A 19,697-nucleotide genomic window follows, 5' to 3' on the forward strand; every position below is an offset into this window, starting at 1 on the left:
TGGATATATTTCTTAAGGCTAAAGGGATCAAGGGGTATGGGGAGAAAGCAGGGACCGGGTACTGAAATTGGATGATCAGCCATGATCGCATTGAATGGTGGAGCAGGCTCGAGGGGCTGAATGGCCTACTCCTGCTCCTATCTTCTATGTTTCTATGTTACTGAAACCTCCCTGCCGAATTTTCCTTCCACCACGTGCCCCACCCAAACTGCCATGGTAGTGGTGTGGTTCTTACCACCAAATTACAACTTGGTCTCTCCCCCTATTTGACCGATACCTTCTTTTCCTTCAACTGCCTCACCTTGCTCCACGCCTCGTCTCTTTTAGAATCTGTCTTCTCTACCAACCCCACCCAAGCCCTATGCCGAGTTTCTCATTGAGATAGACTTCCTGCTTTCCTCTCTCAGCCTCTGCATGGAACACGTTCTCATCCTTGGTGATTTCAATCTCCATCTCAGCTATCCTCGCCCTCTTTCCTCTCAATTCACTGCCCGCCTGTCCTCCCCAAACCCCTCTCTCCATAGAAATTCTCTCCCCATAACCACGGCCAGACGCTTGATCTTTCCATCTCATGAAGCCTCCCACTTCCATGGTCTTGATCGCTGATTAGGTCATTTCCGACCCCTTCCTTGCACCTCCTAACTCCCTTCCAACCCCACTGCCTTCTGCATCCATTCCTGAAAAAAACTCTCCTCCAGGTTACTGACAACTGCACTTTGAAACTGCCAACTGTCTGGACATTAGTTCTGCACTCACCATGCTACTTCTGCAGCTAACGATCTGCTCAAACAGAAACTCACCTCCACATTTGATGGTCTTGTCCCCAACAAAACTATTACTCGCTCCTGCCCTCATCATTCCCCCTGACATGACCCTCACCTTTGCTCCTTCAAGTGCAAGGGACCACAAATTGAGCATATTTGGCCCACAACTAGTTTAGCCTTCCATCACCAGATATGGCAGGAACAGATCGAGTGCTATCGGACCTCACTCTGCTCTGCCAAAGCCACCCACTACTCCAGGATCACCCTGGATGGCAAATATAACCCGGCTTCTTTTCTCCACTATCAACCATCTCCTGAAACCCCTCTCCCATGCCCGCTCCTTCCTCCCATGCAACAACGAGTACGAAGAGCTCATGGATTTCTTTGTCACTAAGATTGCGACCATCTGTTCAGCTGCCTCTGCTGCTTCCGCACCTTCCCCAAGCACACCGGGCCAAACCTGCCCCCAGGCTCTTCCCTTACTGAGTCCTGATCCTGTGTCTTTGTCTAGTTTCTCTCCTATCTCCCTGCTGCACTCTCTGATCTCAGCTTGTCCATGAGACCCATCCCCTGCTCTCTTGACCTCCCTCCCACCAAACTGTGGACCACCCAACTTCCCTTCCTGCCGCCATGCTAATTGACATAAATTATTCCCTCTCTGCATGTACTGACCATCTATCAAAACTGCTCTTGAGAGACCTGTAGCTGGACAGCAGAGAGGGGGCAGCAGAGAGAGAGAGCAGCAAAGGGGTGGGCAGCTGAGAGGGCGCTGCACAGAGAGGGAGCAGCAAAGGGGGCGCTGCACAGAGAGGGGGCAGCAGAGGGGGCACTGCACAGAGAGGGGGCAGCATTGGAGGTGCTGCATAGAGAGGGGGCAGCAGAGGGGGTGCTGCACAGAGAGGGGGCAGCAGAGGAGGCGCTGCACAGAGAGGGGGCAGCAGAGGGGGCGCTGCACAGAGAGGGGGCAGCAGTGGAGGTGCTGCACAGAGAGGGGGCAGCAGAGGGGGCACTGCACAGAGAAGGGGCAGCAGAGGGGGCGCTGCACAGAGAGGGGGCAGCAGTGGAGGTGCTGCACAGAGAGGGGGCAGCAGAGGGGGCACTGCACAGAGAAGGGGCAGCAGAGAGGGCGCTGCACAGAGAGGGGGCAGCACAGGGGGCGCTGCACAGAGAGGGGGCAGCAGAGGGGGGCTGCACAGAGGGAGCAGCAGAGGGGGGCTGCACAGAGGGGGCAGCAGAGGGGGCGCTGCACAGAGAGGGGGCAGTAGAGGGGGCGCTGAACAGAGCGAGGGCAGCAGAGGGGGCGCTGCACAGAGAAGGGGCAGCAGATGGGGCGCTGAACAGAGAGAGGGCAGCAGAGGGGGCGCTGAACAGAGAGAGGGCAGCAGAGCGGGTGCTGCACAGAGAGGGGGCAGCAGAGGGGGCGCTGAACAGAGAGAGGGCAGCAGAGCGGGTGCTGCACAGAGAGGGGGCAGCAGAGGGGGCGCTGCATAGAGAGAGGGCAGCAGAGCGGGTGCTGCACAGAGAGGGGGCAGCAGAGGGGGCGCTGCATAGAGAGGGAGCAGCAGAGGGGGCGCTGCACAGAGAGGGGGCAGCAGAGGGGGCGCTGCACAGAGAGGGGGCAGCTCACGGGGGCTGCTGCACAGAGAGGGGGCAGCAGAGGGGGCGCTGCACAGAGAGGGGGCAGCTCACAGGGGGGCTGCTGCACAGAGACGGAGCAGCAGAGGGGGCGCTGCACAGAGAGGGGGCAGCAGAGGGGGCGCTGCACAGAGAGGGGGCAGCAGAGGAGGTGCTGCACAGAGAGGGGGCAGCTCACAGGGGGGCTGCTGCACAGAGAGAGGGCAGCAGAAGGGGCGCTGAACAGAGAGAGGGCATCAGAGGGGGTGCTGAACAGAGAGAGGGCAGCAGAAGGGGCGCTGAACAGAGAGAGGGCAGCAGAGGGGGCTGCTGCACAGAGCGAGGGCAGCAGAGGGGGCACTGCACAGAGAGGGGGCAGCAGAGGAGGTGCTGCACAGAGAGGGGGCAGCTCACAGTGGGCGCTACCCTCGACACAGGGCGTACAGGCCAAGGCTGAGTTTCCTTGACATGTCCGAACAGCAGTGTTTCAGGAGGCTCAGGTTGTTGTGCCAGGTGGTGGCAGACATCTGCAGCCTACTAGAAGAAGACCTGCTCCCTTCTGGACCTGGTTGGCCACCAGTGGCTGTAAAAGTGACCACAACCCTCAACCTTTTCGCCTCCGGATCCTTCCAGGACACGACCGGAGACATATCCAGGATCTCCCAGTCGGCAGCCCAACAATATATAAGAGAGGTGAGTGATGGCCTGTTTGCCAAAGCTGGCAATTGTGTCAACATCACCTGAGGTGAGGCTAGTCAGAATGAGCGGACACTCGGGCTTGGGTCTCTGGCTGGCTTCCCACAGGTGCAGGGCATCATCGACTGCACACACGTGGCAATCCGTGCACCCCAGATCAACCAGGAGTATTCGTCAACCACAAGGGCTTCCAATCCATCAATGTGCAGCTGCTGTGCAACCACAAGGTTCCCGGGGAGCTGCCACGGTGCTTTCATCCTGCGGTAGTCCAAGCTCTCTGATGTCTTTGGAGCTGCAAGCAGACTTAAGGCATGGCTGCTAGGAGACAAAGGTTACCCACTTCAAACTTGGCCGATGACACCCGTGAAAACCCACCAATGAAGCCCAAGAGCAGTACAACAAAAGCCATATGACAACCAGATGTGTCACAATCGGCATGCTCAAGATGCGCTTCAGGTGCCTGAACAGACCTGGAGGCGCCCTTCATTATGCACCAGCCAGGGTGTCCAGAATGATTGTGGTGTGCTGCGCTCTGCACATCATTGCGCAGGATAGGCTCCACAGGAGGAACAAGGCGCTGAGCGCACACCATCTACAGGTGGATCCGAGGAGGAAGAGGAGCAGGAGCAAGAGGAATATGGCAACCCCAATGCAGCACCAGCCACTCACATTGCTGTCCGGGTGCCAGGGATTCCCTTATGGCTGTAAGGTTCAGTTAGATGCCAGCACTGGACCGATGTAGCAATCACACCCAACAGCCACTCTCCTCGCTCCTCTCCTCAGTCCCACTAAAACAAAGCAGTTCAAAAACAACCAATCACCTATTACACATCCATTGATCTGTCATCCTATTTAAGGTATCCAGAGATGTTGTGATCAAGGGCTGCATGGTCTCATTTGATTGCTGTGATTGATGTGCCATGAGGAATTGTACTCACCCTTCCTGACCTGGTTAGGTCATTATAGCGCTTCCTGCACTGAATCCAGGAACGTGGCACAATGCTCCTGCTGCTCACTTCCTGGGTCACCTCCAGCCAGGCCTCCTTTGTGCCAGCAGCAGGTTTCTTCTTCCCATTGCTGGCGAAGAGGATTTCTCTCCGGCTCCTGACAGCATTCAGCAGTACATCGAGCGATGCATTATTAAAGTGGGACGCAGCCTTTGAGCGTCCTGAGTCCATTTGTAAAATGGCTGTCTCGAGGCAAAAACTCCCAACTCCTCCAAATTCCATCTTTGAAATGGACCTTTAAATACTCGAGTTGAGATTATGTCAGGCAGGTCCGCACCACGCCCGGTGCCCCGCATTCGATGTCAAACCCGGAAGTAAAATGATAATGAGGTAGCCATGTTAAAATTCCACAGACAGAGGTGCTGAAATTCCTTCCTGATTTCCCACCCGACATTGCACATCCCGCTCCAAACACACCGCGGAGTTATTATTGGGGCCATTGTCTCAGGCTGATCCAAAACGTTCCAAACCTCAGCATTCTATTGGACCCCGACTTTAGCTTCCAACCCCATATCCTTTCCATCGCGAAGACTGCCTACTTCCACTTCCGTAACATCACCCACCATGTGCTGCTGAAACCCTCATCCATGCCTCTGTCCCCTCCAGACTCGGCTGTTCTCCTGCCCGGCCTCCAATGTTGCACTCTCCATAACCTTCAGCTCATCCAAATCTCTACTGCCCATATTGTGTCCCACATCCCAAGTCTCACTCACTCATCACCCCTGTCCTTACTGAACTACATTGGCTCCAGGTCCCCCAATCCATTCATGGCCCAGCCTTTCCCTATCTCTGTAACCTACTTCAGCCCTAAAACCTGAGCTTTCTCCTTGTCCTCCCTACAATTGTGTTGTGTGTTCAGAACTCTCAAAGGAATACACATCCTCACCTCGTGTGAGGAACATCAAAGTCAACAACAAGCAAGAATAATGATGGTGACAGGACCATTAGTCTATTCACGATATCATTAAACTCCAATCTGGTATCAGAACAGTCTCTTGGCTGCCATTTGTGTACAAACTATTCTAACCTGTGCCACGGTGTGTTTCTGGGTTGGGAGCTAAAGCTGTCTTTCTATTTCAGTTCCACAGGTGCTCAGTGAAATGAAAGCGTCATTGGCCGATTTCAAGATGGAACTTTCCCAGATAAAGAGTAACAGTAAGTGTTAAATGCCAGTCAGGATCTCCAGTTCAAAGGGCTCTCTAGTTTTTCAGATGGTCTGCTCATTCTTCGAGGATTGATCTCCAGTGCATTTCACACTGGAGTGTTTTGCTTGGTTCAAATTTTGAACCAATCAAGTATAAGTGGATTTCACAGAATCACAGAATCACAGAAACCCCACAGTGCAGATAGAGGCCATTTCGGCCCACCGAGCCTGCACCGACACATATCCCACCCGATTCCCGTAACCCCTACACCAACACATATCCCACCCTATCCCCGTAAACCCATGTATTTAATCCCCCTAACACTAAGGGTCAATTTATCATAGCCAATCAACCTAACCCGCACATCTTTGGACTGTGGGAGGAAACCGGAGCACCCGGAGGAAACCCACGCAAACACGGGGAGAATGTGCAAACTCCACACAGACAGTCGCCCGAGGCTGGATTCGAACCCGGGTCCCTGGCGCTGTGAGGCAACAGTGCTAACCACTATGCCACCATGCTGCCCACTGTTTGATTGGTTCACACTTCCCATCGGCCCATTATAAAAGCACTACAGATTTTTATGCTGTGAACACATTGGGGGAATTCCCAGAGAAGAAAATTAAATAGATAATAAATGAGTGTCCATGTACTGTACAATTAAAATCAATAGAATCTTACAGCACGGAAGGAGGTCATTCAGCCCATCATGTGTGCTGGCTCTCCGGGATTACAACAGTGACTACACTTCAAAAGTACTTCATTGGCTGTAAAGCACTTTGAGACGTCTGGTGGTCGTGAAAGACGCTGTATAAATAATAGTCTTTCTTTTTTTCCGCCACTATTTCTGGTTGGCCATTCCAGGTCTTAAAAACCATTTGCATAAAACAATTCCTAACCTCTCCCTTCATTGTGTTGCTGATCACCTTCAAATCTTCAGTTGATGCCCTCCAGTTACCAACTCGCCAACCAGTGGAAACAGTTTTGTCTGTTTTCTCCTGTGAAAATCTCTCGTGTTCGAAAGCAAAATTGATCTTGTTCTACAAACAGTGCCACACGATCTCAAGTGTTGTTCCTCTTTCAGTTACAGGAACGTCTGAGGAGACAAGAAGCTCAGTCGCTGAACTTAGGACTGACATTTCACAGCTGAAGGAGAGTAAGTTTAATAACCATCAGTGAGACCTTTGATCTCCAATTATTCATACTGGAAACTATCAGAATGGTGACACTGGGATCGGGTGGATTGATAATACTGCACAGATACTGATCACTGGCTCTGGTTACTACAGACATTTATATTGGTGCACAGAGTGGGATTAAACGGAGTGGATTGAACAGAGTGCTTTATTTGGGAGTTTGGAAAGAGTGGAAATTTGGAGAAGAGGGGGAAGGAGTTGCTGCTTGTTGCCTACGCTACTTGTAGTGCTTTGTGTTACAGGCAGATATTTAATTTCAGTACCCTTAACCTAATCTAGATCAAGTAAGTAGTCAAGAAACTACACTGTAAACTAAGTTACCTAAATACAAATTTAATTAAATAAAACAAGGTCATATTGGGATTGCAGTGCAGGTGGTGTGCCGCAACTGCAGCATGTGGGAGTTAGTGGAGAGCTTTGTGATCCCGGACAACCACGTTTGCAGTAAGTGCCTGCATCTTGAGGAACTTCAGCTCAGAGATTTTGAGCTGGAGTCTGAGGTACAGACATTGCGGGGCATCAGGGATGGGGAGAGTTACCTGGGCACTTTGATCCAAGAGGCAGTCACACCCCTTATGTTAGATAGTGGTACAGGTCTGGTTAGTGGTCAGGGACAGGAGGGTGTGATTGCAACTCAGGCAGGTAAGGGAACTCCAGGTACAGTGCTGGAGGAGCCTCAGCCTTTGCCCTTGTCCAACAACTATGAGGTTCTTGCTCCCTGTGTGGATGAGGGAAAAGCCTGCAGGATGGATGAGCAAGCTGACCTGGGTGGGTAAGGCCTCCTGTGCCGACGCCTGTTGGACCTTCTCCGTCTGGCCATGACAGGCACTCTCTCACGGCGTCTCTGAGCCCTCTGAATGCAATGCAGTAAGCCAACTTTTGCACCCATTACAGTCCCCATTAGATGTATCGAATTAATGCTATGGCACTGAAGTTCCGGTTCGGGGCGCACAAAGGGCGTTGCACCATGAAATGACGTCAGGATCAGCGCGCGCAGCTGAGTGGGCACAACAGTTTTGCACCGCCGCTAATTCTTGACTGAAGTTCGCGAGAGGTGCAGATCGCGCCGCGCCCGGGCGCCAGCCGCCTCGCGCCCCGCTTCTCGGCCTCTTAAGGCGCTAGCGGCTGGCGCTAACCACTGAGTTTCTAGGCCCAAGACTTTTGCAGATTTATGTAGGAAATCTAAACAATATGATATAAAAGTAACTAACAATAGATGTTTGGAACAATCTTCCACAAATGGCAGTTTATGCTGGGTCAACTGTTAATTTTAAATCTAACCAAAGGTATTAAGGGATTGGGGTAAAGGCAGGTACATGGAGTTAGGTCAGAGATCAGCCACAATCACATTGAATGGCGGAAAAGGCTCGAGGGGTTAAAAGGCCTCCTCCATTCCTATCTTTCCTTCCCCATCACTAACTCCATCCGATCCATATCGCTAACTTCATCACTTCCCCATCACTAACACCATCCCTTCCCCATTTCTAAAACCATCCCATTCCCTTCACTAACTCCACCCGTTCCCCATCACTAAATCCATTCCTTCCCCATCACTAACTCCATCCCTTCCCCATCACTAAATCCATCCCTTCCCCATCACTAAATTCATCAATTCCCCATCACTAACTCCATTGCTTCCACATCATTAAATCCATCCCTTCCCCATCCCGAACACAATCATTTCCCCATCATTAACTCCATCCCTTCCCCATAACTGACTGCATCCCTGCCCCATCACTAACTACATTACTTCCCGATCACTAACTCCATCATTCCCCATCATTAACTCCATTACAGTCCAATCACTAATTCCATCCCTTCCCCATCACTAAATCCATCACTTCCCCATCACTAACTCCATCCCTTCCCCATCATTAAGTCCATCCATGTCCCATCACTAACTCCATCCCTTCCCCATCACTAACTCCATCCCTTCCCCATCACTAACTCCATCCCTTCCCCATCACTAACTCCATCCCTTCCCCATCACTAACTCCATCCCTTCCCCATCACTAACTCCATCCCTTCCCCATCACTAACTCCATCCCTTCCCCATCACAAACTCCATTTCTTCCCATCACTATCTCCATTCCTTCCCCATCACTAACTCCATCCCTTCCCCATCACTAACTCCATCCCTTCCCCATCACTAACTCCATTCCTTCCCCATCACTAACTCCATCCCTTCCCCATCACTAACTCCATCCATTCCCCATCACTAAATCCATCCCTTCCCCATCACTAACTCCATCCCTTCCCCATCACAAACTCCATTTCTTCCCATCACTAACTCCATTCCTTCCCCATCACTAACTCCATCCCTTCCCCATCACTAACTCCATCCCATCCCCATCACTAACTGCATCCCTTCCCCATCACAATCTCCATCACTTCCCCATCACTAACTCCATCCCTTCCCCATCACTGACTCCATCCCTTCCCCATCACTAAATCCATTCCTTCCCCATCACTAACTCCATCCCTTCCCCATCACTGACTCCATCCCTTCCCCATCACTAACTCCATCCCTTCCCCATCACTAAATCCATCACTTCCCCATCACTAACTCCATCCCTTCCCCATCACTTAGTCCATCCATGTCCCATCACTAACTCCATCCCTTCCCCATCACGAACTCCATCCCTTCCCCATCACTAACTCCATCACTTCCCCATCACAAACTCCATCCCTTCCCCATCACTAGCTCCATCCCTTCCCCATCACTAACTCCATCCCTTCCCCATCACTAACTCCATCCCTTCCCCATCACTAACTCCATCCCTTCCCCATCACTAACTCCATCCCTTCCCCATCACTAACTCCATCCCTTCCCCATCACTAACTCCATCCCTTCCCCATTACTAACTCCATCCCTTCCCCATCACTAACTCCATCCCTTCCCCATCACTAACTCCATCCCTTCCCCATCACTAAATCCATCCCTTCCCCATCACTAACTCCATCCCTTCCCCATCACAAACTCCATTTCTTCCCATCACTATCTCCATTCCTTCCCCATCACTAACTCCATCCCTTCCCCATCACTAACTCCATCCCATCCCCATCACTAACTGCATCCCTTCCCCATCACAATCTCCATCACTTCCCCATCACTACATCCATTCCTTCCCCATCACTAACTCCATCCCTTCCCCATCACTGACTCCATCCCTTCCCCATCACTAACTCCATCCCTTCCCCATCACTAAATCCATCCCTTCCCCATCACTAACTCCATCCCTTCCCCATCACAAACTCCATTTCTTCCCATCACTAACTGCATCCCTTCCCCATCACAATCTCCATCCCTTCCCCATCACTAACTCCATCCCTTCCCCATCACTGACTCCATCCCTTCCCCATTACTAAATCCATTCCTTCCCCATCACTAACTCCATCCCTTCCCCATCACTGACTCCATCCCTTCCCCATCACTAACTCCATCCCTTCCCCATCACTGACTCCATTCCTTCCCCATGACTAACTCCATCCCTCCCCCATCGCTGACTCCATCCCTTCCCCATCACTAAATTCATCCCTTCCCCATCACTAACTCCATCCCTTCCGTATCACTAACTCCATCACTTCCCCATCACTAACTCCATCGTTTGCCCATCACTAACTCCATTCTTTCCCCATCACTATCTCCATCATTTCCCCATCAGTAACTCTATCCCTTCACCATCACTTCCCCATCACTAATTCCATCCATTCCCCATTACTAACTCCATCCCTTCCCCATCACGAACTCCATCCCTTCCCCATCCCGAACACAATCATTTCCCCATCATTAACTCCATCCCTTCCCCATTACTGATTGCATCCCTGCCCCTTCACTAACTACATCACTTCCCGATCACTAACTCCATCACTTCCCCATCATTAACTCCATTACGGTCCAATCACTAATTCCATCCCTTCCCCATCTCTAAATCCATCACTTCCCCATCACTAACTCCATCCCTTCCCCATCACTTAGTCCATCCATGTCCCATCACTAACTCCATCCCATCCCCATCATTAAAGCCATTCCTTCCCATCACTAACTCCATCACTTCCCCATCACTATCTCCATCCCTTATCCATCAGTAAATCCATCCCTTCCCCATCACTAACTCCATCCCTTCCCCATCACTAACTCCATCCCTTCCCCATCACTAACTCCATCCCTTCCCATCACTAACTCCATCCCTTCCCCATCACTATCTCCATCCCTTCCCCATCACTAACTCCATCCCTTCCGCAACACTAACTCCATCCCTTCCCCATCACAAACTCCATTTCTTCCCATCACTAACTCCATTCCTTCCCCATCACTAACTCCATCCCTTCCGCATCACTAACTCCATCCCTTCCCCACCACTAACTCCATCCCTTCCCCATTACTAACTCCATCCCTTCCCCATCACTAACTCATCCCTTCCCCATCACTAACTCCATCCCTTCCCCATCACTAAATCCATCCCTTCCCCATCACTAACTCCATTCCTTCCCCATCACTAACTCATCCCTTCCCCATCACAAAGTCCATCCCTTCCCCATCACTAAATCCATCCCTTCCCCATCACTAACTCATCCCTTCCCCATCACTAACTCCATCCCTTCCCCATCACTAAATCCATCCCTTCCCCATCACTAACTCCATTCCTTCCCCATCACTAACTCCATCCCTTCCCCAACACTAACTCCATCCCATTCCCATCACTAACTGCATCCCTTCCCCATCACAATCTCCATCCCTTCCCCATCACTAACTCCACCCTTTCCCCATCTATAACTGCATCCCTTCCCCATCACTAAATCCATCCCTACCACATCACTAACTCCATCGAAGTTACCATCACTAACTCCATCACTTCCCCCTCACTAACCCCTTCCCATACCCATCACCAACTCCATCCCTTCCCATCACTTAATCCATCCCTGTCCCATCACTCACTCCATCCCTTCCCCATCACTAACTCCATCCTTCCCTCATCAGTAACTCCATCCCTTCCCCATCAGTAACACCATCCCTTCCCCATCATTAACTCCATCAATTCCCCATTATTAACTCCATCCCTTCCCAATCACTATCTCCATCCCTTCCCCATCACTAACTCCATCCCTTCCCCATCAATAACTCCTTCCCTTCCCCATCAGTAACTCCATCCCGTCCCCATCACTATCTCCATCCCTTCCCCATCACTAATTCCATCCCTTCCCCATCAGTAACTCCTTCCCTTCCCCATCACTAAATCCTTCCCTTCCCCATCACTAACTCCATCCCTTCCCCATCACTGACTCCATCCTTTCCCCATCACTAACTCCATTCCTGCCCCATCAGTAACTCCATCCCATCCCCATCACTAATTCCATCACTTCCCCATTACTAACTCCAAACCATTCCATCACTAACTCCATCACTTCCCCATCACTGACTCCATTCCTTCCCCATCACTAAAACCATCCCTTCCCCATCACTAACTCGGTCCCTTCCCCATCACTAACTCCATCCCTTCCCCATCACTAACTCCATCCCTTCCCCATCACTAACTCCATCTCATCCTCATCATTAACTCCATCTCTTCCTCATCACTAACTCCATCCCTGCCCCATCACTAACTCCATCCCTTCGCCATTACTAAATCCATTCCTTCCCCATCACTAACATGATCCCTTTTCCAACATGAGATCCATCCCTTCCCCACCACTACATCCATTCCTTCCGCATCACCATCTCCATTTCTTCCCCATCACTAACTCCATCCCAGTCCCATCACTAAACCCATCCCTTCCCCAACACTAACACCATCACATCCCCATCACCAACACCATCCCTTCCCCATGACTGACTCCATGCCTTCCCCATCACTAAATCCATCCTTTCCCCAACAATAACACCATCACATCCCCATCACCAACACCAGCCGTTCCCCATGACTGATTCCATGCCTTCCCCATCACGAACTCCATCCCTTCCTGATCACTTACTTCCATCCCTTCCCCTTCACTATCTCCATCCCTTCCCCACCAATAAATCCAACACTTCCCCATCACTAACACCATCACTTCCCCGTCACTAACTCCTTCCCTTACCCATCACTAACTCCGTCCCTTCCCCATCACTAACTCCATTCCTTCCCCATCACTAACTCCATCCATTCCCCATCACTAACTCCATGCCTTCCCCATTATTAACGCCATCCCTTCCCCATCATTAACTCCATCCTTTCCCCACAACTAACTCCATCCCTTCCCCATCACTGACCACATCCCTTCCCCATCACTAAATCCGTCCCTTCCCCAACACTGAGTCTATCACTTCCCCATCACTAACTCCAAACCATCCCATCACTAACTCCTGCTCTTCCCCATAACTAACTCTTTCACTTCCCCATCACTAACTCCATCCCTTCCCCATCACTAACTCCTTCGCTTCCCCATCACTAACTCCATCCCATCCCCATCACTAATTCCATCCCTTTCCCATCACTAATTCCATCCCTTTCCCATCACTTACTCCATCCCTGTCCCATCACCAAATCCATCCTTTCCCATCACTTACTCCATCCCTGTCCCATCACTCACTCCATCCCTTCCCCATCACTAACTCCATCCCTTCCCCATCATTAACTCCATCCCTTCCCCATCATTAACTCCATCCTTCCCTGGTCATTAATTCCATCCCTTCCCCATCATTAACTCCATCCCTTCCCCATCACTATCTCCATCACTTCTCCATCAGTAACTCCATCCCTTCCCCATCACTAAATCCATCCCTTCCCGTGCACTAAATCCATCCCTTCCCCATCATTTTCTCCATCCCTTCCCCATGACTTACTCCATCCCTTCCCCATCACTGATTCCATCCCTTCCCCATCACTAAATCCATTCCTTCCCCATCACTGACTCCATCGTGTCCCCATCACTAACTCCATTCCTGCCCCATCACTAATTCCAACCCTTCCCCATCACTGACTCCATCCCTTCCCCATCACTAACTCCATTCAAGCCCCATCAGTAAGTCCATCCCTTCCCCATCACTAAATCCATTCCTTCCCCATCACTGACTCCATCCCTTCCCCATCACTAACTCCAAACCATCCCATCACTAATTCCATCCCTTCACCATCACGAACTCCATCGTTTGCCCATCACGAACTCCATCCTTTCCCCATCACTATCTCCATCATTTCCCCATCAGTAACTCTATCCCTTCACCATCACTTCCCCATCACTAATTCCATCCATTCCCCATCACTAACTCCATCCCTTCCCCATCACGAACTCCATCCCTTCCGCAACACTAACTCCATCCCTTCCCCATCACAAACTCCATTTCTTCCCATCACTAACTCCATTCCTTCCCCATCACTAACTCCATCCCTTCCCCATCACTAACTCCATCCCTTCCCCATCACTAACTCCATCACTTCCCCATCACTAAATCCACCCTTTCCCCATTTATAACTCCATCCCTTCCCCATCACTAAATCCATCCCTACCACATCAGTAACTCCATCGAAGTTACCATCACTAACTCCATCACTTCCCCATCACTAACTCCTTCCCATACCATCAACAACTCCATCCCTTCCCATCACTTAATCCATCCATTTCCCATCACTCACTCCATCCCTTCCCCATCACTAAATCCATCCTTTCCCCATCACTAACTCCATCCTTCCCTCGTCAGTAACTCCATCCCGTCCCCATCAGTAACAACATCCCTTCCCCATCATTAACTCCATCAATTCCCCATCATTAAATCCATCCCTTCCCAATCACTATCTCCATCCCTTCCCCATCACTAACTCTATCCCTTCCCCATCACTAACTCCTTCCCTTCCCCATCAGTAACTCCATCCCGTCCCCATCACTATCTCCATCCCTTACCCATCACTAACTCCATCCCTTCCCCATCAGTAACTCCTTCCCTTCCCCATCACTAAATCCTTCCCTTCCCCATCACTAACTCCATCCCTTCACCATCACTTACTCCATCCTTTCCCCATCACTAATTCAATTCCTGCCCCATCAGTAAATCCATCCCGTCCCCATCACTATCTCCATCCCTTCCCCATCACTAACTCCATCCCTTCCCCATTAGTAACTCCTTCCCTTCCCCATCACTAAATCCTTCCCTTCCCCATCACTAACTCCATCCCTTCCCCATCACTAACTCCATCTCGTCCTCATCATTAACTGCATCTCTTCCTCATCACTAACTCCATCCCGGCCCCATCACTAACTCCATCGCTTCGCCGTCAACAACTCCATCCCTTCACCATTACTAAATCCAATCCTTCCCCATCACTAACATCATCCCTTTTCCAACATGAGATCCATCCCTTCCCCACCACTACCTCCATCCCTTCCCCATCACCATCTCCATTTCTTCCCCATCACGAACTCCATCCCAGTCCCATCACTAAACCCATCCCTTCCCCACCACTAACACCATCACATCCCCATCACTAACCCCATCCCTTCCCCATGACTGAATCCATGCCTTCCCCATCACTAAATCCATCCCTTCCCCACCACTAACTCCATCCCTTCCCCATCACTAACTGAATCCCTTCCCCATCACTAACTCCGTCTCTTCCCCATCACTAACTCCGCCCCTTCCCCATCACTAACTCCATCCCTTCCCCATCACTAACTCCATCCCTTCCCCATCACTAACTCCATCCCTTCCCCATCACGAACTCAATCCCTTCCCCATCACTAACTCCGTCTCTTCCCCATCACTAACTCCGCCCCTTCCCCATCACTAACTCCATCCCTTCCCCATCACTAACTCCAGCCCTTCCCCATCACTAACTCCATCCCTTCCCCATCACTAACTCCATCCCTTCCCCATCACTAACTCCATCCCTTCCCCATCACTAACTCCATCCCTTCCCCATCACTAACTCCATCCCTTCCCCATCACTAACTCCATCCCTTCCCCATCACTAACTCCATCCCTGTCCCCTCACTCACTCCATCCCTTCCCCATCTCTAACTCCATCACTTCCCCATCACTAACTCCATCCATTCCCCATCACTAAACACATCCATTCCCCATCACTAAATCCATCCATTCCCCATCACTAAATCCATCCCTTCCCCATCACTAAATCCATCCCTTCCCCAACACTGAGTCTATCACTTCCGCATCACTAACTCCAAACCATCCCATCACTAACTCCTGCTCTTCCCCATAACTAACACTTTCACTTCCCCATCACGAAATCCATCCCTTCCCCATCACTAACTCCATCCCTTCCCCATCACTAACTCCTTCGCTTCCCCATCACTAACTCCATCCCATCCCCATCACTAACTCCATCCCTTTCCCATCACTAACTCCATCCCTTCCCATCACATACTCCATCCCTGTCCCATCACCAAATCCATCCCTTCCCCATCACTAACTCCATCCCTTCCCCATCATTAACTCCATCCCTTCCCCATCATTAACTCCAACCCTTCCCCATCACTATCTCCATCACTTCTCCATCAGTAACTCCATCCCTTCCCCATCACTAACTCCATCCCTTCCCCATGACTAAATCCATCCCTTCCCGAGCACTAAATCCATCCCTTCCCCATCATTTTCTCCATCCCTTCCCCATTACTTACTCCATCCCTTCCACATCACTGATTCCATCCCTTCCCCATCACTAAATCCATTCCTTCCCCATCACTGACTCCATCCCGTCCCCATCACTAAATCCATTCCTGCCCCATCACTAACTCCATCCCTTCCTCATCACTAACTCCATCCCTTCCCCATCACTAACTCCATTCCTGCCCCATCAGTAACTCCATCCCTTCCTCATCACTAAATCCATTCCTTCCCCATCACTGACTCCATCCCTTCCCCATCACTAACTCCAAACCATCCCATCACTAACTCCATCCCTTCCCCATCACTAACTCCAAACCATCCAATCACTAAATCCATCCATTCTCCATCACTAACTCCATCCCTTCCCCATCACGAACTCCATCATTTGCCCATCACTAACTCCATCCTTTCCCCATCACTATCTCCATCATTTCCCCATCAGTAACTCTATCCCTTCACCATCACTTCCCGATCGCTAACTCCATCACTTCCCCATCAGTAACTCCATTACGGTCCAATCACTAATTCCATCCCTTCCCCATCACTAAATCCATCACTTCCCCATCACTAACTCCATCCCTTCCCCATCACTTCGTCCATCCATGTCCCATCACTAACTCCATCCCTTCCCCATCATTAACGCCATTCCTTCCCATCACTAACTCCTTCGCTTCCCCATCACTAACTCCATCACTTCCCCATCACTAACTCCATCCCTTCCCCATCACTAACTCCATCCCTTCCCCATCACTAACTCCATCCCTTCCCCATCACTAACTCCATCCCTTCCCCATCACTGACTCCATCCCTTCCCCATCACTAAATCCATCCCTACCACATCACAAATCCCATCGCTGTTACCATCACTAACTCCATCCCTTCCCCATCACTAACTCCACCTTTTCCCCATCAATAACTCCATCCCTTCCCATCACTTAATCCATCCATGTCCCATCACTAACTCCATCCCTTCCCCATCACTAACTCCATCACTTCCCCATCACTAACTCCATCCCTTCCCCATCACTAACTCCATCCCTTCCCCATCATTAACTCCATCCCTTCCCCATCACTTACTCCTTCCCTTCCCCATTACTAACTCCATCCCTTCCCCATCACTAACTCATCCCTTCCCCATCACTAACTCCATCCCTTCCCCATCACTAAATCCATCCCTTCCCCAGCACTAACTCCATCCCTTCCCCATCACTAAATCCATCCCTTCCCCAGCACGAACTCCATCCCTTCCCCATCACTAAATCCATCCCTTCCCCATCACTAACTCCATCGCTTCCGCAACACTAACTGCATCCCTTCCCCATCACTAACTCCTTCCCTTCCCCATCACTGACTCCATCCCTAACCCATCACTAAATCCATCCCTACCACATCACAAACTCTATCGCAGTTACCATCACTAACTCCATCCCTTCCCCATCACTAACTCCACCCTTTCCCCATCTATAACTCCATCCGTTCACCATCACTAAATCCATCCCTACCACATCACTAACTCCATCTAAGTTACCATCACTAACTCCATCACTTCCCCATCACTAACTCCTTCCCATACCCATCACCAACTCCATCCCTTCCCATCACTTCATCCATCACTGTCCCATCACTAACTCCATCCCTTCCCCATCACTAACTCCATCCCTTCCCCATCACTAAATCCATCCCTTCCCCATCACTAACTCCATCCCTTCCCCATCACTAACTCCATCCCTTCCCCATCACTGACTCCATCCTTTCCCCATCACTAACTCCATTCCTGCCCCATCAGTAACTCCATCCCATCCCCATCACTAACTCCATCACTTCCCCATTACTAACTCCAAACCATCCCATCACTAACTCCATCCCTTCCCCATCAATAACTACATTCCTTCCCCATCACTAAATCCATCCCTTCCCCATCACTAACTCCTTCGCTTATCCATCACGAACTCCATCCCATCCCCATCACTAACTCCATCCCTGTCCCATCACCAACTCCATCCCTGTCCCATCACCAGCTCCATCCCTTCCCATCACTTACTCCATCCCTGTCCCATCATTCACTCCATCCCTTCCCCATCACTAACTCCATCCCTTCCCCATCATTAACTCCATCCCTTCCCCATCATTAACTGCATCCTTCCCTGGTCATTAATTCCATCCCTTCCCCATCATTAATTCCAGCCCTTCCCCACCACTATCTCCATCACTTCTCCATCAGTAACTCCATCCCTTCCCCATCACTAACTCCATCCCTTCCCCATCACTAAATCCATCCCTTCCCGAGCACTAAATCCATCCCTTCCCCATCATTTTCTCCATCCCTTCCCAATTACTCACTCCATCCCTTCCCCATCACTGATTCCATCCCTTCCCCATCACTAAATCCATTCCTTCCCCATCACTGACTCCATACCGTCCCCATCACTAACTCCATTCCTGCCCCATCACTAACTCCAACCCTTCCCCATCACTGACTCCATCCCTTCCCCATCACTAACTCCGAACCATCCCATCACTAACTCCATCCCTTCCCCATCACTAACTCCATCCCTTCGCCATCATGAACTCCATCGTTTGCCCATCACTAACTCCATCCTTTCCCCATCACTATCTCCATCATTTCCCCATCAGTAACTCTATCCCTTCACCATCACTTCCCCATCACTAATTCCATCCATTCCCCATCAGTAACTCCATCCCTTCACCATCATGAACTCCATCCCTTCCCCATCCTGAACACAATCATTTCCCTATCACTAACTCCATCCCTTCCCCATTACTGACTGCATCCCTGCCCCATCACTAACTCCATCACTTCCCGATCACTAACTCCATCACTTCCCCATCATTAACTCCATTACGGTCCAATCACTAATTCCATCCCTTCCCCATCACTAAATCCATCACTTCCCCATGACTAACTCCATCCCTTCCCCATCACTTAGTCCATCCCTTCCCATCACTAACTCCATCCCTGTCCCATCACTAACTCCATCCCTTCCACATCACTAACTGCATCCTATTCCCATCACTAACTCCATCCCTTCCCCATCACTAAATCAATCCCATCCCCATCATGAACTCCAACACTTCCCCATCATTAACTCCATCCCTTCCGCATCACTAACTCCATCCCTTCCCCTTCACTAACTCCATCCCTTCCCCATCGCTAACTACATTCCTTCCCCATCCCTAACTCCATCCGTTCTCCATCACTAACTCCTTCCCTCCCCCATCAGTAACTCCAGCCCTTCCCCATCACTAAATCCAACCCTTCCCCATCACTAAATCCATCCCTTCCCCATCACTAACTCCATCCCTTCCCCATCACTAAATCCATCCCTTCCCGAGCACTAAATCCATCCCTTCCCCATCATTTTCTCCATCCCTTCCCCATTACGTACTCCATCCCTTCCCCATCACTGATTCCATCCCTTCCCCATCACTAAATCCATTCCTTCCCCATCACTGACTCCATCCCGTCCCCATCACTAACTCCATTCCTGCCCCATCACTAACTCCAACCCTTCCCCATCACTGACTCCATTCCTTCCCCATCACTAAATCCATCCCTTCCACATCACTAACTCCTTCGCTTATCCATCACTAACTCCATCCCATCCCCATCACTAACTCCATCCCTGTCCCATCACCAACTCCATCCCTGTCCC

At 50.7% G+C, this 19,697-nt stretch overlaps 1 protein-coding gene across 1 annotated transcript in view; it reads left to right on the top strand.

Annotated features, from left to right (window-relative positions):
• LOC147097577 (uncharacterized) overlaps nt 1–19,697 on the top strand; it is a 146,643-nt gene that overhangs the window by 95,110 nt on the left and 31,836 nt on the right. Inside the window, exon 7 of the mRNA XM_085971415.1 lies at nt 5,162–5,236. Coding sequence (XP_085827541.1) covers nt 5,162–5,236 — 75 coding nt within the window. The remainder of the gene's footprint in view (nt 1–5,161; nt 5,237–19,697) is intronic.

The sequence above is a fragment of the Somniosus microcephalus genome, chromosome 31 (genome assembly GCF_052327205.1).
Source record: "Somniosus microcephalus isolate GS21.2 chromosome 31, FLI_Smic_1.0, whole genome shotgun sequence".
NCBI classification, from domain to species: Eukaryota; Metazoa; Chordata; class Chondrichthyes; order Squaliformes; family Somniosidae; genus Somniosus; species Somniosus microcephalus.